General features: G+C 42.7%; 2 protein-coding genes across 6 annotated transcripts in view; one reads left to right on the top strand and one right to left on the bottom strand.

Moving 5' to 3' along the window:
• LOC143403080 (uncharacterized) overlaps positions 1-21,823 on the top strand; it is a 66,147-nt gene extending 44,324 nt beyond the window's left edge. For all 4 annotated transcript variants that reach the window (XR_013091826.2, XR_013091819.2, XM_076860697.2 and 1 more), the window contains 2 exons: positions 15,144-15,419; positions 20,375-21,823. Coding sequence is in view for 2 of the 4 variants with exons in the window: in XM_076860697.2 (XP_076716812.1) it covers positions 15,144-15,309 (166 nt within the window). In the remaining 2 variants the exon portion in view is untranslated. The remainder of the gene's footprint in view (positions 1-15,143; positions 15,420-20,374) is intronic.
• Rhbdl2 (rhomboid like 2) overlaps positions 1-23,295 on the bottom strand; it is a 50,255-nt gene extending 26,960 nt beyond the window's left edge. Inside the window, exons 1-4 of one of the 2 annotated variants that reach the window (XM_076860692.1) lie at positions 23,189-23,295; positions 6,864-6,940; positions 4,976-5,236; positions 1,857-2,005 (exon numbers count right to left, since the gene is read on the bottom strand). In XM_076860692.1, coding sequence (XP_076716807.1) covers positions 1,857-2,005; positions 4,976-5,215 — 389 coding nt within the window. In that variant the 5' untranslated portion in view covers positions 5,216-5,236; positions 6,864-6,940; positions 23,189-23,295. Of the gene's footprint in view, positions 1-1,856; positions 2,006-4,975; positions 5,237-6,772; positions 6,802-6,863; positions 6,941-23,188 lie in introns of those variants that run through there. The other variant, XM_076860694.1, reaches the window with a different exon arrangement.
• Positions 23,296-24,801: the final 1,506 nt, after the last annotated feature.

Here is a 24,801-nt window from a genome sequence, read left to right as displayed (position 1 = left end):
TATAACAATTCCAACATCCATTTCTCTTCTCCCTACCCAGCCTCCTCCAGTCAGGCTAGAAGATCTAATGCTGACTTTCCCAACCTCTCTTAGCTAGGAGTTGCCAGGTCCAGTCACATAGTTCTGACCAGTGAGCAAGTAAGAGCACTGTTAAGAGAGCTCCGTCTTGACTAAAGGGCTGGATGCGCCCATACCTGGTGCCCCCTTCCCCTTCTTTTGGCTTTGAATACAGAGTTGTAGCAGCCAACCTGAAAGCAAAAAAGGCCAAAAGAATAGCAGAGACACCAGCACAGAACCTAGAGCCTTGGTTTCAATAAGCTGATGAACCAATCACCTACCTTGTACTTTTCATATTAGAAAAAAAATAGCCTCTTGACCTGAGCTGTAGGTCAGTGGTAGAGCACTTTCTTAGTATGCTTGAGGCCCTGGGTTTAATCCCCAGCACCATATACCCCCACACACACAACCCAAAAAAAGGTCTCTATTTGTTAATTCACATCCCAAAGCATCTCTTAAGCAACCCCATATGTGACATGTCCTACACAGACATGCAAATTCTTGTGTCTTACTATACATATCAAATTCAAAGTGTCTTACTATATATATCAGACACTGTGAAAATTGTAGCAGTGTCTCATTTAATCACAATCACCTTAAGAGGTGGTACTAAAACCCCATTTTAAAGAAGTAGCTACTGTATATTCTAATACTATATTGCCAACATTACTATTGGTTTATTCTTCTTATAATTTTAATGTCCTTGAGAGCAGAAGCCACATTTGCTTAGAAAAGATTTGTAAAATGGAAAATGAAAGTATGGAAGTATGGACAGAAACTCAGCAATTGGGGATTTTATACCTGACTCATCAAACCTCTGCATCCTGTAATAGTTGTTTTTTTAGCCACTGACCAAAAGAGTCATCTTTTACACCTGAACTGGGTAGGCCACAAAGACAGGATTGGCCTTACTGGACACCATAGGAGTCTACCAAAGAGGTGGATCTGGCAGCAGGCTGCTGACGGACTGCAGCGCATATGGGAGATGGTGGATGCTGAGGGACATGAAAGACTATCTGCTTTTAGGAAATGATACAACTAAAATGCAGCACCGCACCTCCTATTGCCTGTAACATATCAGATGCAAAACAGTATTTCACACTGATGAAAATGAATTAATTTTTTTAAAGAGTGTGGTGTAGGATTATTGGGTGGGGGGTGCTGATGGTCCTTTGGTTCTACCATTTCATAACCTAAATTAGAAAACATTTAACAACATCCATCAACTAGGGAGACCTATGGCTGACTTGCTAATTATTTGGCATCTGTTCATTAAAATTCCTATATCAAAACAAACATTGGATAGTTATAATGCAATGTAAAGTAGTTTATATTGTCAGCACTTGTGGGGTAAGGTCTCTTTCTGAATCAGCTATGGGATGTGCAGCAAGTGATTACATCCTCAGACATAAGAATGGGAGAAACACTCACCTCCTAGGCTGCTGTGAGACTCAAACAAGAAAATGGACATCAAAGTACCTTATTTATGATAATAAAGCTCTAAACACAAGTTAGGGGTGACAGCGGGCAGGGTGACAGACACCTGTAATTCCAACTACACAGAAGGCTAAAGCAGGAGGATCACAGGTTCAAGGCCAACCCAACCTGAGCAACTTAATGAGTCCCTGTCCCAAAATCTAAAAAGGGCTGGGGGTATAGCTCAGGGCTAAAGTGCTAGCCTAGCAGATGTGGGGCCCTGGGCTCAGTTCCCAGTAACACACACACACAGTGAGAAGTGACAATTTCTTACATTACTTATAATCACCTCTGACACCAATGACTTAACTGTCACTCCTTACCCCGCATGGACCAGCATGTAGGAGATAAACCTCCAGGCTTCCTCTCTCTTCTCAGGACTGTAGATTAAGGGACTCTCTAGGATGCCTGTGTCCAAGGTGATCCACTGTTTTTGAGGCTTCCACACAGCATAGTAAATAAACACTGCCAGCTGACAGGGAGGGGCAGATATGAATGTTAATCACACCATTGCCAGAGAGTGCCCCATTAAGCCCACAGGCAGTAACCATGTTTAAATCATCAGCTCTGAGTGGGCTCAGAAGATGACAGCAATTACGTTTGCCAACCATCCCCCACTGTGGTCAACTCCTTCCTCCCATGGTCAGGGACTGCACTAGACCAACTGTTATCAAGAATCCCCTTTCCCCTGCTATCTAGAACTAGGTTCTCTTCCATCCCCTTAAGTACCCGCTGCCCTCACATTCCCACCCCCACTATTTGACCCTTACAATTAATATAAAAATAAGTCAGTGCTGGCTTCCAGGAATGCAGTAAGGAAAGGGAAAAGTAGTTACCTCCACAGTGGCAAAATCTGGAAAACACTGCCTCCACCAAATGGTGAAAAGTAATGTCCCTGTAACATTATGTGATATCCCCTACTCCCCGATGTGATGGGAAGAGAAGGGCACAAGGGCACTTCACCTTTGTGGTATTCTCCCCGCAAACCCATAACTCTAGTCTAATTATGAGAAAAACATCAAACAAACCCAGGGTGGGGGACATTGTACCCCAGTACACCCCAAGACTGCCAAGCTCATGGAAAAATAATAGAAACCATCAGGGATCAAAGGAGGCTGGGGAGATGTGACTACTAAATGCAATTTGATTCCCTGGTTTGGAAAGTACTAGGAACACAAAAATAAGACATTAATGGGAGAAGTGGTAAAATCCAAATAAAGTCGGGAGTTTTATTAATAGTATGGATTAGACATCTCTACACCTTTTTTCTTTGCGTTACTGGAGATAGAACCCAGGGTCCTGTGCATACTAAGAAACTGCTCTATCACTGAGCTGCATCCCCAGCCTAGGTTAAGCATCTCTGATCTGAGAATCTGATGGTTCCAGAATCTGAAACTTTTTGACACTTGTAAAGTTTTGGATCAGCCAGGCATGATAGTACACGCCTATGATCCCAGCAACTCAGGAGACTGAGGCAGGAGGATTGCAAATTCAAAGCCAACCTCAGCAAATTAGAGGTCCTAAGCAAGTTAGCAGGATCTGTCTCAAAATAAAAAAAGATGGGGATGTGGCTCATGGTTAAGCACTGCTAGGTTCAGGGTTCAGTCCCCAGTACCAAAAAATAAAATAAAATAGGACCTTAGCATTTTGTATTTTAGATTTTCATATTAGATCTACTCATCCTGGAAAGTCTATGCAAATATTCCAAAATCAGAAAAACTAAAATCTAGAATATTTCTGATTCCCAGCATTTTAGAAAGGGGATACTCAATCTGTACTACACCAAACATCAGCTTCTTAGTTTCCATAAATGTACTATGTAACATTCTATGGAATGTTAGTACATTTAACAATGGGAGAAATTCGGTGAGTATAGGGGAACTAACTCACTGTTCTACCTTTGCACCTTTTCTATAAAGCTAAAATTATTCCAAAATAAAAAGTTTACTTAAGGCCTGGGGGTATAGCTCAGCGGTAGAACACTTGCCTAGCATGTACAAGGCCATGGGTTCCATCACCAGCACCACCAAACAACAACAAAAAAATTCACTTAAAGTAATTTTAAAAGCAGATCTTTCTGTAAGTGTGAGAAATCCTAGCACCTGCCCTCTGACTTATTGCAGGAAGCTGCATACTCTAGGTAGCACTCACAGTCCAGCAGTCATATTTGTACCATGCATCCTTACCCCATTATTCTCCAACCCTCCTCCCACCCACGCACACAGCTGATGGGAACATGATCACACCAGAAAACCTGTAAGATGAAAGAATAACATGAAGGGAGAAGCAGATGGAATCCACATACACAGCCCAATAACTTCCCAGTCATAGGTTAAGTCTCACAATAAAACCCCATGAGAAAACAGAGAGCTACCTGCCTTCAACCAAAACCTTGACAAAGGGTCTCCTGGGAATTCTTACACATTCGTTTTTATCATTATAAGCCATAAGAAACTTGGCTCCCACGATAGCTAAATTTATGTGTCACCTTCCAAGGTGAATACAGTACCCAGCTAGTTTTTCTAAAGCTGAGATGAACATTTAAATCAGTAGAGTAAAGCAGATTTTCCTCCATAATGTGGGTGAGCCTCACCCAATCAGTTATTTGAAGGCCTAAATAGAAAAGAAGACTGCCCTCCATTAGGAAAAGGGAATCCATGGGCTGGTGATATAGCTCAGTGGGTAGAGTGTTTGCCTCACATGCACAAGGCCCTGAGTTCAATCCCCAGCACCAAAAACAAAAACAAAAACAAAACGGAATTCACTCAGCAGACAGCCTTGGACTCAAACTGCAGCTATTCCCTGGGTCTCCAGCCTGCCAGCAGCTAGACTTCAAGATTTTAAACTTCCCAAGTCTTCATAATCATTTGAGCTGATTTCTTAAAATAAATCTGTGTGTGTGTGTGTGTGTGTGTACATTCACTCATGCCCCATGCTCCATTGAGTCTGTTTTTCTGATTAATGGGAATTAAGAGGATTATGTCCCTGAAGTCACACCCCACATGCAGCTATGCTCTGCCAATTTCTTTGAGACAGCAAAGAAGAGAGGAGTTCTCAGGAAGAGCCTAGTTCTGCCCCAGTCACTAAGAGGTGCCCTTAGGTGAGTTGTCCCACCCTTCTCTGAGCCCTGCACTCTCACAGAACCCAAAAGGACTGACCAGATCAGAAACTGAGCACACACCCCACGCTGCCAGAGGAGACATCTTTAGAGCATCCCGATGTTTTCCTCTGAAACTCAAGAAAATTGTCTAACCAACTAAACTGCACCCTTGGTTGGGAGGATGAAGAGCACAGGAAGCCAGGAAAGGCAGCTCTAGGGAGGGGCCTGGTGTGGGGAGCATGCTGCGCCAGCCCTGGCCTCCACTCCAGGGCCAGGTCTTACTCTGCTGTGTTCCCATCTCCCACTGTGAGTGCCCGGGCGCCCACCACCCACCGCGCTTACCTCGGCCAGGCTGATGGAGATGATGAACACTGGGGGCGGGAGGCAGTTAGCTCTCTCCAGGTAAGTTTTTCGGACTGGTTCTGGAAGCATCCACTTTGAGACGATCCTGTGGACCTTTCTACCCTTGGGGGGGTCTTTTCCTCCCCCATCCACCCAAGTTTTCTCTTCTTCCAGCTCTTTGTTCTCTCTCTCCATATTCAAATTCACACTCTCCATCTCCAAGTCATGAGCAGCAGCCATTGTCTGGAGACCTCCCTCCACCTGAAAGGGATAAGAACGTCAGGTCACTAAAAGGGGACCTTTGGTCCTCAGGCTGAGGCTCTTTTCCTTGGTCTGGTACAAGCATTGGTGTCCCTCCTCTTTCTTGTGTGTTGATAGGAGGCAGCTAAAGATGATCAAAATGGTTTAAACCTCCCGAATTAAGTTTTCACTGTACTCTCTTGTACTTGTTTTGAAAAGCATGGAATCTAATCTCCCATGTCTTAGGCATGTAATAAATCTTGTGTGTTATTTTCCCAATAAGTAAATAAATAAATAAAGATTTTAAAATAAAAAGATGAGCCATGGAGCCTGACAACTGGGTTTAAATCACAGATCTACCCATGTCACTATAAGGTTCCCTTAGGTAAGTCACTTAAATTTTCCTAACCTCAAGTTAAATTTTTCTTAATCATGGTACAATACACACACATAAATTATGCCATTTTAACTGTTTAAACCATACTAAGTAGCATTAGGTACGTTTACAATGTTGTATAACTACACCACTATCTAATTCTAAAGCTTTTTTATCTCCCCACACAAAAACCCCATACCCTCCTCACCCAGCCCCTGGCAGCCACTAATCTGCTTCCTGTCTATGAATTTACCTATTCTGGATATTTTACATAAATGGAGTCATAAAATATGTGGTCCTTTGTGTCTGACTTCTTTCACCTAGCATATTTTCAAGGTTTATCTATGTTGTCAGAATTTCCTTTCTCTTTGTGGATAATATTGCATTACATAGATTTGTATGCCACATTTTGTTTATCCATGCATCTGTTGATGAAAATTGAATTGTTTCCACCTTTTGCCCATTATGAATGAACTGCTGTGAGCATCCTTGTGCACGTTTTTATTTGAATACCTGTCTTCAATTCTTTGGGACAGTTACCTACAAGTGGAATTATTGGCACATATGGTAATTCTCTACCTAACTTACTGGGAAATCTCAGATTCCATTTTAACGTGGAGATGATAATAGTCACCCCCGTAGCATTGTTGGAAGACTATTTGAGATAATGCATGTAAAGCACTTGGAACAGTATCTGGCATATAGTAAACACTGCATAATTATTAGTTATTGGCAATGGAAGGGTGGGTGGATGGAATGGACAGAACTAAGCCTGGGGCCTGTTTTCAAAAGCAAGTTATTGGAAATCAGATCAAATTCAATTTATTTCCAAATGAATCTCATTAGGCAAGTGTCCAATTTACAGTAGGTTATATTCAACGACTCTAGGGAGGAAGTGAATTCTTTTAATTTTCTTTTCTGCAGCAGTTTTTCTAAATAAAGAATTCGTCCCTCCCTGGCATCTTCAACCCTCCCATGGGGTCAGACATTAAATCTGTAGACCTATAGCCACTTCATTGATTTTTCTTGAACACTGATAATTATTTCTAGTTTTTAACTCCTTTCTTATAGTTGAGAATACTAGAGTGTGCATTTAAGATCAGCAGCCTTTAACTGTAAATATTAAACATTTAAGAAATAAATGTGAATGTGGGAATGTGGCTTATTGATAGAGTACTTACCTAGAATTTGGTGAGTCCCTGGATTTGATTCCCAGTATTGCGAAAAATAAAATAAAATAAAATACCCAGCAAGGTACATTGGCACACACACCTGTATTCCCAGCAACTCCAGAGGCCGAGGCAGGAGGATGGCAAGTTCAAGGCCAGTCTTGGCAACTTAGTGAGACCCTGTATCAAAATTTTAAAAAAATAATAATCAATGACTGGGGATGTGGGTCAGTGGTAGAGAGCCTCAGGAGTCAGTCTCAGTACCACCACCACCACCCTCCCCTCAAAAAATAACAAAATAATAAGCTTAATTGGGAAGTATTAACATTGTGTGAATAAGCCATGTTATAAATTTAAATACTGTACATGATCACTTTATTAGGAAATAAAATTCCACATTGTTAACAATATAACTTTAAACTCATAAAAGGAGCTAGAAAAATAAAGATTACATTTTTCTCTAGATTTTTCTTTTACTTTAGATTTCAAGATTTCCAGAAATATTACGACTTCAGCTTAGCTTTTTACACATATAAATACCTAAACATATTTCCTGTGTTGAAAAGGTATCTGACCCACTGGAACCAGACAGAAGTTGTTGTGTGTCTGCTTTGTCCCTGGCATGAGCAGTAAAGAGATCTAATATAAAGCCAGCTACTTGGAGCTACAGTGTCAGGCAAGCTCGTGGGGAGTGATTTTGCAGCTTTGGTTTTTACTTTTCTTCAGTCAAGATCACACTCCAACTTCCCTACCTGGCTGTCCCTTTGTTCCTTGGACAAAGGGGCCTCTCCCTGATTCATCTTCTCCCTAACACCTGGGCCTTCGATGTTGCCAGGTGCTCCTCCTGACATTCCCCATCCCTCCCACTCCTGTTTCTCTCCTGTCCCACGCCTGAATTTCCCAGTATAGTTAACTATATTACCGATCAGATTGGCAACAGTGCAAAAAGACTGATACTATCCCATACTTACGAGGCTGTTGGAAATGAGCGCAGGGTGTGAGGGACAAATTGACACAGCCTTTTGGAAGACAATTAGGCAGCCTGTGTAATACATAAAAAGCATATACCTTTCAACTGAACAGCCAACTTCTAGAATACTATCCAGCAATGTGTCTGAGCAACACACAAAACTATATTCCAAGGATGTTCAGTGAAGAACTGCTTATAGTAATGAAAATTCGTAAATGAGGGGAGGGGAGGGGGGATAGTAGAGGATAGGAAGGGCAGCAGAATACAACAGATACTAGTATGGCAATATGTAAAAACGTGGATGTGTAACCGATGTGATTCTGCAATCTGTATATGGGGGAAAAATGGGAGTTCATAACTCACTTGAATCAAATGTATGAAATATGATATGTCAAGAGCTATGTAATGTTTTGAACAACTAATAAAAAAAATCCATATTCTAAAAAAAAAAAGAAAAAGAAAAAGAAAATTCGTAAATGACATAAATGTACTTCAGTGAGGCTGTTGCATTTTCTCATGTTGCATTTTCTAATTTTTAGGTAGCACCTCCTTACCCTGCACTGAAACCTGCTCACTAGGATATCTGTTTCCTGGGTCCAAAGTTTCCCTCCCTAGGATCTCACAAAGCCAACTCTAATCTAAGGTCATTAATTTTGTTCTTGTTTGGGTGTGGCCTGCAGATGAACTCCATGAGCTCTCTAGGTCAAAGTGGGATATAATGCTGGTACAGTGAAAGCACACTATACCAGCATTATAGGAGGCCCAAGAGAATAGAGCATGACTCTTAAAACAAGTGGCAATGATCACACACAGTATTGACTTACCAGGATATAAAAGCATCCACAGCTATCCAATTATTTAATTGGTGACTCTTGGTCACGATGTCACTCATTAAATGGATATTTACTAACTGTACTTTCTTACTAAGACTCTTTACCGTGGGCGTGATGTTAGGCGGCCCCTCCCACCTCTTATCTAAGCAAGTTGCTCTGCCTGCTCTTTGTTGCAGGGCCACACACATGCAAATCAAAACTGGTTGGCACTGCTGTGAAATCTTCTCACCCTGCCAGTAGGAAAACTAGACTAGATTGTTAGAATGCCTCTAGTCTTCTGGCTTTAAAAAGGCCATATCCCTCCTGCACACGAGAACCAAAACCCTTCCCTTCATGGTTGACAAGTTCTCTTAAGAAGAGACAAGGTGGAAAGAACTCCCCTGCTTCCTGACCTTGCCTGGTATAAGCACTGCATGTGTAAAGAACCACAGAGCCAGGGGTCTGGGGTGGGGGCTCAGTGGTAGAGTGCTTGCCTAGCATGCAGGAGGCACTGGATTCCATCCTCAGCACCACATAAATGTAAAATAAAGATATTAGATATTGTGTAAACCTAAACCTAAAAATAAAAAATAAATATTTTTTTTAAAAAAAGGGCTGGAGTTGTAGCTCGGCAGTAGAGTGCTTGCCTCATATGTGTGAGGCTCTGAGTTTGATTCCTAGCACCACATATAAATAAGTAAATAAAATAAAGGTCCATCAACAACTAAAAATAAATAAATAAATAAATAAAAATATTTAAAAAAAAAAAAAAAGGAATCACAGAGCCAGTATGTTGGCCAAAGACTGGGAAGGGCAGGCCTGTGCTTGTTTACTCAAAATGGTTGTCTATCTCTAAAAAACAAACAAAACAGTAGAAAGAGATTTCCATGAAGAGATTTCCATAGGAGACCCTTGACATTAGCAAGGGATTTTTTTTTCAAAGACCTTTGGCCTGATTCACTATATATTACATAGTATCTCCCAAAATTACATTGTAAATTATAGTCAGAAAAATTTTGGTTCCATTTCAGTCTCTAAATGCTCTGTAAGTATAGAAGTAAAGTTAAGTTACTTATAAAAATTTATTGTTTGAGGAGCATTAGTCATATTTAATAGCTGGCACCTAAATTCCCAAAGAAGAAAAAAGAAACTCAGTCAGTGTGTCTCTCTTCATCTTGTAATAAGGCTTCAGCTTTTTCTTGAAGAGCAGTTTCCACACTGGCTGACGCCCACTAGAGCAACTCCCCAAAGCACTTCTGTCTGTGACACACACACACAGTGGCTGTATTGATATCGAAACTCTAGATATCACTGAACTTGATATCCCACTCCACTTTACTCAAAACTTCTATTGGTGGCAAAAATGATGATGATGATGATGATGATGATGATGATGTCACTTTCCCAGGTCTCTTCACTTTCTCTTCATTTCTCCCACTGTCACTATCAAGTGACTTATTTTATGAGTCTTTTCTACTCCCCAGACGAGAAAAAAGATTTCAATCTCTGCAGTTACATAAAATGCATAACACACACACAGGCTATAACCAGTAGAGAACAATGAAGTTGCGTGAGCTGTCCAGGCACAGTAAATGGCTGGCTTGGGCAAAGCCGATCATTCAGCTCAGTCATTCACAGTGGGCCTCCGAGGGCAACTAATAAAACGCCCAGACTGTATGTGTTCAATCTGCAAATGTCAAGGACTTTCAGTCTTTATTTACTTATTTATTTCTTACTTGTTTTGGGGGTACTGGGATTGAACTCAGGGCCTCACACATAGTAGACAAACCCTGTACCACTGAGCTACATTCCCAGCCCTTTTAGGGGTGGTGGTGGGGAGATAGGGTCTCGCTAAGTTACTGAGGCTGGCCTCAAACTTGCCATCATTCTGCCTCAGTCTCCCAAGTAGCTGGGATTACAGGCGTGTTCCCACCTGCCCAGCTCAGTCTATTCTTTTGATAACATTTAGATTGTAGTCATGTGGTCAGTTTTCTTGGGAAATTCCTCATCTCATCTTGGTGGGCAGCAAGGACCACATCCCACTACAGAAGCTAAAATGCCTAAAACGCACATTTCCAGGTCCCTAAGCAGCAAGGGCTCTGGTTGGTGACCTCAACTTAACCAGTCAGTCACATTTGCATAGGAGGGTCGAGGATGGAGCTGGGAATGGGGATAATCTTTTCGGTGGTTACAACAATGGCCACAGCATCTGGTGTCCAAACACCTTGCCATTGGGATCGGTGTGGCATCTAGCGTCCAGCAGCACTGAGCATGCAGAGGCTCTGCGCTGTCTCTAAGGGGACTGGGGTGGAGTGCTCGCTGCCTTGTCACCCTTTCTTTCTGCTCATGTCCCAAGCCATCTTCCATCTCCAGGAGGCTCTAACCCACCCAAATGTGCTTTCAATTAAATTCATTTTCTGATTTTATCAGTCAGGATCAGTATCAGTCCCTTGTGACCAGGAACCTAATGGATTTAGCTGAATGGTCAGAACATTCTTCTAAACTCCATCTGGAGTTTTTTGTTGTTGTTGTTGTTGTTTTTAATTTTTTATTTGTTTTAATTAGTTTTACCTGACAGTAGAATGCATTTATGCACTTTGATATATCATAAATAGATGGGATATAATTTCTTATTTTTCTGAGTGTACATGTTGTAGAATCATATTGGTCATGCAGTCACACATGTGCATAAAGTAATAATGTCTGTTTCATTCTACTATCTTTCCTATCCCCACATCCCCTCCCCTCCCCTCACTTCACTTCCCTTTACTAATCTCAGATAACACTATTCTTCTCTTGTGCCCCTCCCCCTTATCATGAATTAGCATCTGCATATTAGAGAAAACATTCGCCCTTTAGTTTTTGGGGATTGGCTTATTTCACTTAGTATGATATTCTCCAACTCAATCCATCTACTGGCAAATGTCGTAATTTCTTTCTTCTTTATGCTGAGTAATATTCCATTGAATATATATGTACCACAGTTTCTTTATCCATTCATCTATTGAAGGACACCTAGTTTGGTTCCATAGTTTAGATATTGTAAATTGAGCTGCTATAAACATTGACGTGGCTGCATTACTGTAGTATGCTGATCCTTTGGGTAGAAACAGAGCTGGGTCAAATGGTGGTTCCATTTCAAGTTTTCTAAGGAATCTCCATACTGCTTTCCATAGTGGTTGTACCAATTTGCAGGCCCACCAGCAATGTATGAGTGTGCCTTTTCCCTGATATCCCCACCAACATTTACTGTTGCCTGTATTCTTGATGATTGACATTTGCTTCATCTTGTAATAAGGTTTCAGGCATGAGATGAAATCTTAGAGTAGTTTTGATTTGCATTTCTCTAATTGCTAGAGATGTTGAACACTTTTTCATATATTTATTGATGAATTTTATTTCTTCTTCTGTGAGGAGTCTGTTCAGTTCCTTAGCCCATTTATTGATTGGGTTATTTGGGGTTTTTTGGTGTTAAGTTTTTTCAGTTCTTTATATATCCTAGAGATGTTTCATCAGAGGTGCATGTGGTAAAGATTTTCTCCCAATTTGTAGGCTCTCTCCTCACATTATTGATTGTTTCCTTTGCTGAAAAGCAGCTTTTCTATTGGAATCCATCCCATTTATTGATTCTTGATTTTACTTCTTGCACTTTAGAAGTCTTGTTAAGGAAGTCAGATCCTAGGCTGACGTGATGAAGATTTGTCCTACTTTTTCTTCTATTAGGTGCAGGGTCTCTGTTCTAGTGCCTGAATCTTTGATCTACTTTGAGTTGATTTTTGAGCAGGGTGAAAGATAGAGGTTTAATTTCATTTTGCTACATATGGATTTCCAGTTTTGCCAGCACCATTTGTTGAATAGGCTATCTTTTCTCCAGGGAATGTTTTTGGCACCTTTGTCTAGTATATCATAACCATATTTATGTGGGTTTGTCTCTGTGTCCTCTATTCGGTACCATTGGTCTACAAGAATATTTTGGAGCCAATCCCATGCCATTTTTGTTACTATGACTGTAGTGTAGTTTAAGGTCTGGTATTGCGATGCCTCCTGCTTCACTTTTCTTGCTGAGGATTGCTTTAGCTATTCTGGGTCTCTTATTTTTTCAAATGAATTTCATGATTGCCTTTTTATTTCTATTAAGAATGTCATTAGTATTTTAATAGGAATTACATTAAATCTGTATAACACTTTTGGCAGTGTGGCCATTTTGACAATATTAATTCTGCCTATCCAGGAGCATGGGAGATCTTTCCATTTTCTGGGGTTTTCTTCAATTTCTTCCTTTGGTTTTCTGTAGTTTTTTATTGTAGAAGTCTTTCACTTCTTTTGTTAGATTGATTCCCAGGTATTTTATTTATTTTTATTTTTTTTTAATATTTTTTTTTTAGTTATTGGTGGACACAACATCTTTGTTTGCATGTGGTGCTGAGGATCGAACCCGGGCCACACACATGCCAGGCGAGCGCGCTACCGCTTGAGCCACATCCCCAGCCCAATTTTTTTAAGGCTATTGTGAATGGGGTAGTTTTCCTAATTTCTCTTTCAGTGGATTCATTGCTGATGTATAGGAATGCATTTGATTTTGGGGTGTTGATTTTATATCCTGCTACTTTGCTGAATTCATTTATTAGTTTTAGAAGTTTTCTGGTGGAATTTTTCAGATCTTCTCCATATAAAATCATGTCATCAGCAAATAGTGATAGTTTGAGTTCTTCTTTACCTATTTGTATCCCTTTAATTTCTTTCTTCTATCTAATTGCTCTGGCTAGAGTCTCAAGGATGGTGTTGAATAGAAGTGGTGAAAGAGGGCATCATTGTCTTGTTCCAGTTTTCAGAGGGAATGCTTTCAATTGTTCTCCATTTAGAATGATACTGGCCTTGGATTAAGCATATTTAGCTTGGAGTCTTTTCTTACAAGTGAAATTCATTTCTCTGTGTTTAGGAGACATAGTATAAGTTGCACAGATTCAGGAAAGTTGAGATCTGATCTAGATTCTGCCACTTCCTGTGACCAGGGACAAGTTCCTTCTGTCTCTGAGTCACAGCTCTCTTATCTGCACAGTGAATAGTCTTCACTAGACTAGAAGTTCCTCAAGATACTGACTAGGCTTTACAATCCCCTGTAGCACTTGTTTTCATGCAGATTCCCAGGACCCACTGCCAAAGAGTTATTGAATAGATTTAGTAGATCTCTGACAAGTATACCAGATGAAGTGGAGGCAGCAGCCCCTTTAAAACCAGACTGAGCTGGTCATGATGGTACATGCCTGTAATCCCAGTGGCTCAGGAGACTGAGGCAGGAAGATCTCAAGTTGGAGACCAGACTCAGCAACTTAGCAAGGTCTGAAGCAACTTAGCGAGTCTGTCTCAAAATAAAAAATAAAAAGGGTCTGAGGTGTGGTTCAGTGAGTTCAATCCTTGGTACCAAAAAAATAATAATAAAGAACCAGAATAAGGGTCTCCAAGTCTACTCCAGCTCACATACTATACTCATGCTGTCATGGAGGACAGAGACCTGTTCCCTGCTATATTCTTTGTGCCCAGCACCATTTCTGGCACATAGTAGGTGTTCAAAAAAATATTTGTGGGGGGCTGGGGATGTGGCTCAAGCGGTAGTGCGCTTGCCTGGCGTGCGTGCGACCCGGGTTCGATCCTCAGCACCACATACAAACAAGGATGTTGTGTCCGCTGATAATTAAAAAATAAATATTAATAAAAAATTCTTTCTCTCTCTCTCTCCCTCTCTCTTTAAAAAAAAAAAATATATATTTGTGGGCCAGGATGTAGCTCAATGGTAGAGCCCTTGCTTAGCATTTATGAGGCCCTGGGTTTACTCCCTAGCACCAAAAAAATTAAAAACTAAAAATAACTTCATATATAAATAAAGGGTATATGGAAACTCGGCACTACCTTTGCAAATTTTCTATAAATCTAAAATTACCCTTCTCCCAAAAAAAAAAAAAAAAAAAGTTTATTTAAAAGAATGCTAGTGGAAAGGAGGAGAGAAAGAGGTACGGAGAGAAAAAGGAAAGGAAGAAGGAACTACATCTACACCACATGGACTAGATCTTGTGTCACTTTCTGTTGCAAAGCGCCTTTTCCTCTGGATTCGCATGGCCCACTGCCATCCTGCCCTCTCTGAGTCCTCAGAGGAGACCAGTAGAGCCACTGTGTTGTGATGACTGCCCCTGAGGAACAGTACGGCTTATGTGGCACCGTGAACGCCTACCGTCTACTCCCGGTGTCTGCATGTCACTGGGCCTCAGTTTCCCCGGCTGTAACAGAGCTCACCTCTACCCTGAGTGTCTCACGGAATTGTAAAAATCAAGTTGTCTGGTGGCCACGGTAGTGAGCACTGTGTGCCAGCTTCCACACTGCCCACCCTGTGAACTTCCTTTTCATCATAGTTCACAGCCACCTTGGGAGGCAGGGTAGTAACATCCCCATCTTATAAGGAAACTCAGGCTCCAGAGGCCCTAAAGCAAGCAAGGAGGGGGTGCGAGGAGAGCCTGTGCTTCTAACTCCACAGCCCTGAGTGTTGTGCTGCGCATTTTGATTATTTCCATCCCATCCCTCTCCCTTCACCCTCATATTCTCTTCATAGGCTGGCTGTACAGACAGACCCAGACCAAACCCTGGGAATTCCCAAAGGAAAACTGTTGAAGAACTGGCAGGTCACCTGGGGCTGGGAATCCCCCAACCCCTACTGCTACCACAGGGATCTGGATGGAGTCAAGTACCCAGGACAGGAAAAGGATCTGCCTCTCTGAGAACCAGAAAGACTAAGTCAGGCTCACCTTACCTCCTTCACCTGGCCCAGGAGGGCACTGGCAAGGCCAATACCCTTAGGACAACTCCTCTTTGGTGGAAGACACTCATGGTCAGTAGTTTGTGCTGTTTCCTAGCTGCATTGAAACGAGTAGGTTTAAAATATCTGGATTGTTGTTCTAAACAGCTGGCTCCACCCATTCATTGGTACCAGGCGGGCCCCTTCCGGAGCTGAGTCCAGCCTTGATGTGGCCCAGGAGCCCAGAAGGCAAGCAGCTGGCTGGCTGGGAGTGCCCAGTTGCTGCCTGGTGGGGAGGCTTTTGGTGGTGTTGCTAGGCAACCTGGGTAACTGGAGAGGCCACAGATTGGGCTTTGGGGCCACAGAGATTAACAGCCTCCCTCATCATACAGCAAACCATCATTATGCCCAGTTCCAGGAGTCCAGCAATCTCTCTGTGGTCACAGCCTGAAACGATGCTTTTTTAGCTACATAAATTCAGAAACTGGCTTTTCAATATTTTGGGCTTGTGGTTGTGGTTGTTTGCCTTTTGCTCCATCTCTGAAGGCACATTTTAAAACAAAAAAAAATGCTTCACAAACCCAGGCTTTCAACAGTTTTTCTGAGGCAAAGCACACATACCCTCCCCAGTGAGGGCAACTAAGGTAGGGCCACTCTGCTTCCTGAGGTCTCACCAGAGCTCATCATGGTTTAAAGGCTTCTTCCTTGGACCCCCACAGCTCTGACTGCAGTTCAGGGCGGAGGGACCAAAGCCTTGATCACACACAGAATAGCTTCTTCGTGTCCTTCCCATAAGACCATCATGACACTTCACCCTTTCCAGTCTAGGGACCATTTTCCCCTAGTTTATTTTGGTGGCTCCTCCCATCTGCCTTATCTATGAAGGCGAAATCATTGTTACTTCCACTTTACAGATGAACAACTAAGGCAAAAACAGGCACCCAGGATTACTTATCTCGTGACAGCGCAGCAGGAGAACAAATCCACTCATCCAGGAGAGGCCAGATCCTAGGCCTCTCCACTATATGGTCTGCCTCCTCACAGAACTGTTTCATATGTTACAGAGATTTATGTACCCCATTATAATGTTAATAATAGTAATAATAACACACATTGCTGTAGGAGACATAGGGAAATCCCTCCTGCATCTTATACTAACCTCAACCCATCATCATCCTTATTGATTGAGCTTTAGAAGCTTCCTCATGTACACTAAGAAATACAGTCTGGAAGAATCCCCCCAAATGGACACACTAAGTGAGCCAAAGACCTAGCACACCAGCACACAGGGCTGATGGGATCCTGACCCTGAGACATTTCCTCCCTAATTCAAGCAATTGACTGTTTGAGAGCATCATGATACTACCTCAATCTCTCAAGTAACGAGATAAAAATCATTGCTTTTATTAGAAATTTGTAGGTGTTTTCTCCCAAAAAGACTTTTGCTACCTCAATGAAATGTTTCTTAAACATTTCAGTGATCCATTGATAGTGACCAATCATCCCAGTTTGCACAGGACTGTGAGTTTCTTGGGATGCTAAAATCAGGTCAGACCTAGGCAAACCAAGGGTGTTTGATCACCCTGTCCCAGATCAACCACCTCAGAATCATCCAAGGAGGTTAGGCAAAGATACTTGGTTTTATACCTCAGGCTACTGTTCTTAACCCTGGCCTCATATCAGAATCCTCCAATGAGCCTATTTATCTGGACTCACTCCAGATCAATGGAATCAGAGTCTTTTTGGCTGGGACCTGTGCATTGGGATTTTTTTCTTTTTCTTTTTTTTTTTTGGCACTGGGGGTTGATCCCAGGGGCTCTCTACCACTGAGCTACATCCCCAGATTTTTTTATTATTTTGAGATAGGATCTTGCTAAGTAGCTGACCTCGAACTTGTGATCCTCTTGCCTCAGCTTCTGGATTTACTGGGATTATAAGGGTGTACCACTAAACCTGGTTCTGGGAATTTTTTTTTAATGAGCATCAAAGAATAAAATCCTGCCCTTGGGATTAAGATTCAGAGATTCTGGGCTTGGGTCATACTGGGAATCTGTAGGCATTTTTAACAGGTTTCCCCGGGAGTCTTTTGCACACCATGTTTTGATAACCACTGAACGCTTATGTGGACATTTATTGGACACACTTTCTCTGAATGCCTTATATGTGATGGGCTCTGGAAACACATAGGGAAAAAACAAAACAGAACAACAACAAAAAAAAAATTTTTTCATTTCTCCAGGCTCCCAAATTCAGTAGGGAATAAAGACCTATAAATTGTTCCAACACAATGTGTTATGATTTAGACTAAAAAACGGGTCAGCCCCATCTGAGTGGTTACAGTACTCAATTTCCATAAGCCTAGCATGGCAGACTAAAAATGGAGCCTATTATTTGCCATTCCTCCCTCTGAAAGATCAGGTTTGTTTCCACTTTCCTTCAATCTAGGCCAACCCTGTGACTGGTTTGGCCAATACTACATGGCAGAAAGAGTGTGTCCAAGGTCACGCCTTAAGAGATGTGGCTCCTCTTGGAAAGCTCCCTCCTTGAAGCCTGACACCATGTAAGAAGGTTGGCTAACCTGAAGCCACCGTGCTATGAGGAAGCCCAAGCTACCCATGCGGAAAACAGCAAAAGACAAAATAACATGGTAACTGTTTTAAACCACTAAATCTTGGAGTGGTTTATTATGCAGCAACAGCTACCAATGTCCCTCATCTGAGCCAGAAGACAGAATGACATTTCATACCATCCTGCCTTTCATTCACCTTGACCATCTTTGGATCCCTCCAGGGATCAGACTGCAGATATCTTACCTGAAATAGCCTCCCAAATCAGTCTCCACCTCCATTTCCACTCCTACTTACCCTCCTCCCCCCCAAAAAAAACCCCATAAATCAGAGTATATTAATTCTCCTTTAAAATCTTCAATAAGGGCTGTGCCCCCATGGTGTTCACCAATAATCCCATCTGCTTGGAAGACTGAGAGAGGAGAGTTGCAAGTTCAAGGCCAGCTGGTCTTCAAATAAAATAAAAAGGGCTGGAGGTGTAGCTCAGTGGTAGACCACTTGCCTAGCACATACAAGACCCTGGGTTCTATTCCTAGAACTGCCAAAAATTAAAAATTTTTAAAAAAAAAAAGCCTTCCATGGTTACCCATTGTCTTCAGGATAAATACTGGTAAGGTCCCAGTTTGACCTCAGCTCCTGCCTTCTTTATGGAGTTCAGCTTTTACCGCTCTCTCCCAACAACTCTGAGTTGCAGCCACAGGGATTCTTTCTGTTCCTAGAACACATCAAACTCTTGCCTCAGGGTCTTTGCACTTGCCATTCATTTGGAGTAGCTTTTTCTGCTCCCTCCTCCTCACTCTAACACACACACACACACACACACACCCTTCTTCATAACAAGTAGTGCCTCCCTAGGAAGTCTCCCCCAGCCATGCCTTCCCCCACGCCCACATCCTCCAGCACATTCTCCTGCTTATTTGTACCCAGCATTTATCATATCTAAAAATATCTGGTATATTTATTGTCTGACTCTTTACTGGCTCCAGAAAAGACAGAAATGTTTGTTTTCCTATTCCATCTGTACCCCAGCCTAGCACAGAATGGGGCTAAGAGTTTGCTGAATTATCCATCAAATGAAAAAGAAGGAAGAAAAGAGGCAATATGGAATATGGGGGGTTGGGGCTGTGGCTCAGTAGTAGAGCGCTTGCCTAGCATGTGTGAGGCACTGGGTTTGAACCTCAGCACCACATAAATAAATTAAAAAAAGGTATTGTGTACATCTACAGCTAAAAAATGTATTTAAAATTAAAAGAAAAAAGAAAAGAAAGATGGAGTATGGAAAGAACACTGACATTGTAGGAGCCAGAAAAACCTGGTTCCTGCTGTAACTCTGCCCCTGCCTTCCTGTGAGCAAGCCACTTGACCTCACCTCAGCAGCAACCTTATCCCCACTAAGTTACATGGCCAGTGCTGTCTACATGTGCTGCACCTTGGAAGTTTTTTTACATATTTTTGTTTATGAGTCCCCATAAGTATTTTGAAAATGTTATGTCCTTTCTTTAAACTGGGTAGCTAACCCAGGGCCTCATGCATGGTAAACAAGAGCTCTACCTCTGAGCAACACCACCAGCCCCTGTCACACATTTTTTAAGTTAATAACTAAAATTATTTTTCGCAAGCTAAAATCGGTTCCAAGACCAAGTTCTCTGGCATAGTCTTTGTTAGAGACATGCTTTAAATATATCTTCACCCAAACCTTGGAGCTACAGATTTAGCTTGTTCAGTTTACAGGAAATGTCTACCATATAATCCCGTTGGCAAAGCCACTCCTCACTGTCAAACCAACCAGCCAAATTAGATGGATTTTTTTCTATCTGTAAGAAAATACACTGCATTTTTTAAAAAGTTTTATAAATGTGTTCATTTGCATTCCCATGACAACAGGCTTATCGCAACCCTAATTGTACAATACATAAAGAGCTAAATAACTTAAGGTTAATAGAAAGACATCATGGTTAAGAGCCCCAATTCTAGAGGAGTTCAAAGTGCCTGAGTTCAAATCCTGATTTTATCACTTAATAGCTCTATGACCTCAAGCAACTCACCAAACCTCTCCATGCCTCAGGAAATTCATCTGTTTAAAAAAAAAAAAAAAAAAAAAAGATCAAAGTATCTATAGACTTGGTTCCTTTTCTGTAAAATTTTTCAAACAGTGTCTAGCACATAAATAGCATCAAACAAGTATTTTAAAATAAAATAAATACTATGAGCTGGGCCTGGTGGCACAGCATGTAATCCCAATGACTCAGGAGGCTGGGGCAGGAGGATCACAATTCCAAGGGCAGTTTTGGCAACTTAGTAAAACCCTATCTCCAAATAAAATAACAAGGGCTGGGAATGTAGCTCAATGATAGAGCACCCCTGGGTTCAATCACCAGTACTGCAAAATGAATTAAACTAAACTGAATAAATAACTACTATGAGTCTGTAGTGAGGTACCCCTTACTATTTTATTTTATTCTTTTGCTTGCTCTCTCTCAGGAACAGAGTTTCTCCAGTTGTCCTTTTGAACAATATGTCACAGAAAGACTGACGATGGATAGAGGTGTACCTTTTTTTGAAAAGCCAAAGAAGAGAAACAATGAGAACAAAATTGAAAGGAGAACTTAAATGAATCCAGAGAAGAAGAAAGCATTTAAGAAGCAGTACCTGTGGAGGTTGAGGATCTGGAAACTGGCTCCTTCAAAGCCATCAGTTGCAGGATGACTGGCATATTCCCCACACCCTCTCCAGGCACATGCAGAGCTAGGTGGAATTCCTGGCCACCCATCTACAACTCTATCTCTTACATAAGAAAGCACACGGGACTGCAAGTTAGCAAGAAGAACGTCTTTGAATCTGCTCCAAGTTATACAAATGTAAATTATTCATAAATTTCAGCGCTTTTATTAGAAGGAACAGTTAGCAGTGATCCAGTGTACAACTAAGGACAAAATGTTAATTGACCAGGACATGGGACAACTCAAGAGGCTGTTCAAGAGCAAACCATCACAAGGTCCTAAAAAGAAAATCTTATTTCCTCACTAAGGAAAGGACCCCACTAGCCTGAAAACCTCTATCATCACCTAGACCCTGTGCATTGGTCACACTTTTGAAATGCAAATCAGGGCCTTTGGTATAAAGTCCAAGTTCATTAACAAGGTTCACAAAGGCTTCCTGACCTGAGACCTACATTTCTACTTTCATTTCTTGCCATTCCCTGCAATACACCCTATATTCCAGCCTACTGAGCCCTGAGCAGTTCCAGCTCCCACTTTCCACTAAGCCTCTTCATAAGCTTCTCCCTCTGTTAGAACATCTTCCCTTCCCAGTCTGTTCTCCTGGGGAAGTCTGAGTACCCCTCTGACCTTTACACCTCCTCTGCAAAGCCTTAGTGGGCATCTATCTCATACCTGGTGCTGTGCTAGGCCCGGCAGAAACTATGTGAAAGAAAGCAGGCATGGTAGAATTAAATGCCCCTCTTAGGCCCCTCAGCAGCCTCTGCTCATGTCTAAAGTATATTCTTTGTATTATAACTGTCACGAGATGTGAACATCCCCAAATAGGACTTTTGTCTTACTTATCTTTGAATCTCTATTATCCCAATCAATGGAATCCATCAATAAATAGCTATCAGCTTCATTTATTCACAAAAGATTCGCCCAACAGTTTTACCCTAGAGACATACAAGGTGCTGGTAACATAACTGTGAATTAACAGACATGAACTCACCTTCTTGAACCTTGCAGTCTTGTGGGATGAACAGGGCACTTGATTGAATGAATGAGTGGATGAATTAATGAGTCAGGGAGTGTGCTCCTCCCCACCTGGCTGAGGCTGCCCAAAGCTGAAGATGCACAGGAAGTGAAAAGACTAGTGTCTTAAGTAGTTGAGGGATCATGATGGCCTCACTTTCAGCCTTTCTAGTACCAAGAAACTTAAGACAGAAAAGAGTCAGGCAAAGAGCATGGAATTTAGAGTCTGATCTACAAGACTGAATTCTAGATCCATTACTTACTAGCCATGTGACTTTAGGTAAATAAATTCCTTAACCAGTGTTACTCCATTTCTTCATCTGAAAAATGGGGATAACATCATAACAGGTTTATGATTTTGTGAGATAATGTATTTCAAAGCCTTTGCCCTGCAGCCAGGCAGAGTTGGTTTTAAAGATTTAATGTGCAAGTTCAGACACACAGGAAGGTCTGGACCCAGCCCTGGTTCAGCGTTTTTACCTCCAACCAGCTGCCAGTGCTTTCCCTCTTCGGTCCCATTTCCATACCTTCTGGCCTCCCTCTTCCTCCACCAGCTCCCTGCACTGCCCAGTTCTGTGTTTACAAGTCCACCTCGGTGCTTTCAAGGCCAGGGGTTGTCCAGGTATCTTTACAAGCCTAAGGCAAGGGAGGTGCCAGTGAGGGGTGTGGCAGGAAGGGGTTCAAAGAAGAAGGAAAGAGCAGATGTTTATCCAGGCTCCATGATGTGCCCAGCCTTAGTACTTGGCATGTTTTGTTTCTTGTCATCTTTGTAAAAATACCATTTTACAGACAAGGAAACTGAGGTCCAGGAAGTAAGTGGGAGTTATGGGATATGGTAAGTCTCCCCGTGACTCCAAAATAATTTTCTACCCTGCCACGCTGCCTGCCAGCTTGTAGATGATCTTTAAATGTTTATGGATAAATTTCAGTTTTCTTAATCCCAGGAGAAGCAGAAATAGTGTTTCGAAACAAATGAATAATAATAAATGGAAGAGGTAGTGAAATCCCTCAGATGCTCAGACCAGGAAGGAGGAAACAAATAAGCCCTGGAGCTGCCTTGCTGGAAGCAGCACAGCAGACCCTGTGGTCGCCAGTGCCCAGGCGGGAGCAAAGGCTGGGAATCTGCTCAGTAGAAGGTAGAAAAAAATGGAGTTATAACTGGGAGTAGTGCTCAGCAGTAGACGCTTTACCTAGCATGCTTGAGGCCCTAGGTTGGATCCCCAACACTCCTCCCCAAAATTGGGGGTTCAGGGATGCTGGGAAGAACTGATGGAAGGAGAGAAAGCCAGCGATTGAATAGGACAAGGAAGGGGCATTACATTACCTGGACATCTCCCCCATCCTCATGTCCCTGGAGGAAACAGTCCCCTGACTCCCGGCCCAACTGCTGCCAACTTTTAAAACGAAAGTTGCAGGACCCCAAGCGGCCACTCCAGGCTGCTCCGGAAGGGTAGTTAGGAGGGAGCACCCACGCCAGACTTGGACTCTAGAGCCCAGGGTCTTCCTGCGCCGCCTCCAGTGGACACCCGGACTCCCTCACCGCCCCCAGCCGGGACCTTACCTCGGGTGGCCGAGGTAGGGGAGTCTCAGGCAGCACAGTCCGGTCACCGAGTTTGAGACGACCCGGGCCACCGGGCTGCCAGCAGCCCCAAGTTCCCGCCCTGCCAGGCGCTCCCAGTTCCCTCCCCTCTACCTTCCAGACCGGTTCCCAGGACCCAGCCCAGGGGGAGGGAGTCTGAGGAAATCCCCTCCCGGGCCTGGGCCGGGCCAGCCTGTCGGGCAGTCCCGCTCTCAGGCTGGCTTTGGATGAATGAGTCCTCCCCCTCCGTCTGTTTAGATCTGTGCCAGGGAACCTGTGACGCCTCCCTGTGCCTTCTCCTGGGCGCTGCACCCTCTCCACGCCTCCTCCAAGTCCCACAGTCCTGCTGGATGTCTTGGCCCCTTGCCTTGCACTCTCAACCCTTGGGAGAGGGCCTCATGGGTGGTCTCTGTCACTCTGCACTGGGTTGTTCTCTGGTGTGAAGCCTGGCCTGGTACTGGGCACTGGACTGGGGTGACTTGATCACACACACACACACACACACACACACACACACACACAAACAAAGCTTAGTCACAAACCCCCTGAGCTCTGTCCACCAAAGGTTGTGCCTTGGTCCCTGGCACACCGACCCAATTTCTGGTTATTCATTCAATGCATTTTGAGACTGGTTTGCCTTGTGCCAGGCCCTGAGAATGAAGAGGTGGATTAATGTGTTTGCTGCCCTCCTGCTCTACTGGGAAGACAAAGAATGAGGCACAGCAGGGACCAAGGAGGACTCCCCTGTGGAGGAGGGTTCTGGAAAAGTTCTTAGAGTGGATAACATACAAAATAGACTATTAAAAGTTCAGAGTGTGAGTGAGGAGTGTCAGATCCAGAAGGACCTGGTATTCCTTGCTGAAGAGCTCAGACTTTATCATCTAGGTATTAGAGAATCATAGAGAGGTTTTAAACACAGGAAACAAATTCTCAGGTTGTGGTGATGGCTTTGTGGATGCCAAGCAAGTGCTCTACCACTGAGCTATACCCCCTCCTTGGATTGCATTTTAAATGCCACATAGAGAAGGGTTTGAGGGACACAAGACTGAAGCAAGAATACCAATCGGATTGCTACAAAAGTTAAAGCAATGGTAATGGATGATGTGGGCCTAACCCAGGGCACTGGGTGGGAGTGAAAAGAAGGGATGGATGCAGAGGATGCTTAGGGAGTAGCACTGATGGATTTGAAGAATAAGGAATCCAGCATCATGTGATGATGCACACCTGTAATCAAAGCGACTCTGGAGGCTGAAGCAGGAGGATTCCAACCAGACTAAGCAACTTGAGACCCTGTCTCAAAATTAAAAAAAAGAAAAAAAAATTAAAGGGCTGCGGATGTAGCTCTGTGGTAGAATACTCCTGTCTTAAATCCCTAGTATACCCTCCCCCACACAAAAAAAAAATAATAAAATAAAATAAATAAAAAGTCTGGGATGAATACCAGGTTTTCAACTTAAATAATTGACTAGGTTATAGTTAACCAAAGTGGGAATGTCAAGAGGAAAAGCAGTTTGGGAATTTTAGAAAAAATAAATTGTGTTCTGAACTTGTTGAGTCAGGGACACCTATGGGGATGTTCAGGAAGCAGTTGCTCC

Source organism: Callospermophilus lateralis, chromosome 7 (genome assembly GCF_048772815.1).
Source record: "Callospermophilus lateralis isolate mCalLat2 chromosome 7, mCalLat2.hap1, whole genome shotgun sequence".
Lineage (NCBI taxonomy): Eukaryota > Metazoa > Chordata > Mammalia > Rodentia > Sciuridae > Callospermophilus > Callospermophilus lateralis.
This window is presented reverse-complemented; position numbering and strand designations above follow the sequence as displayed.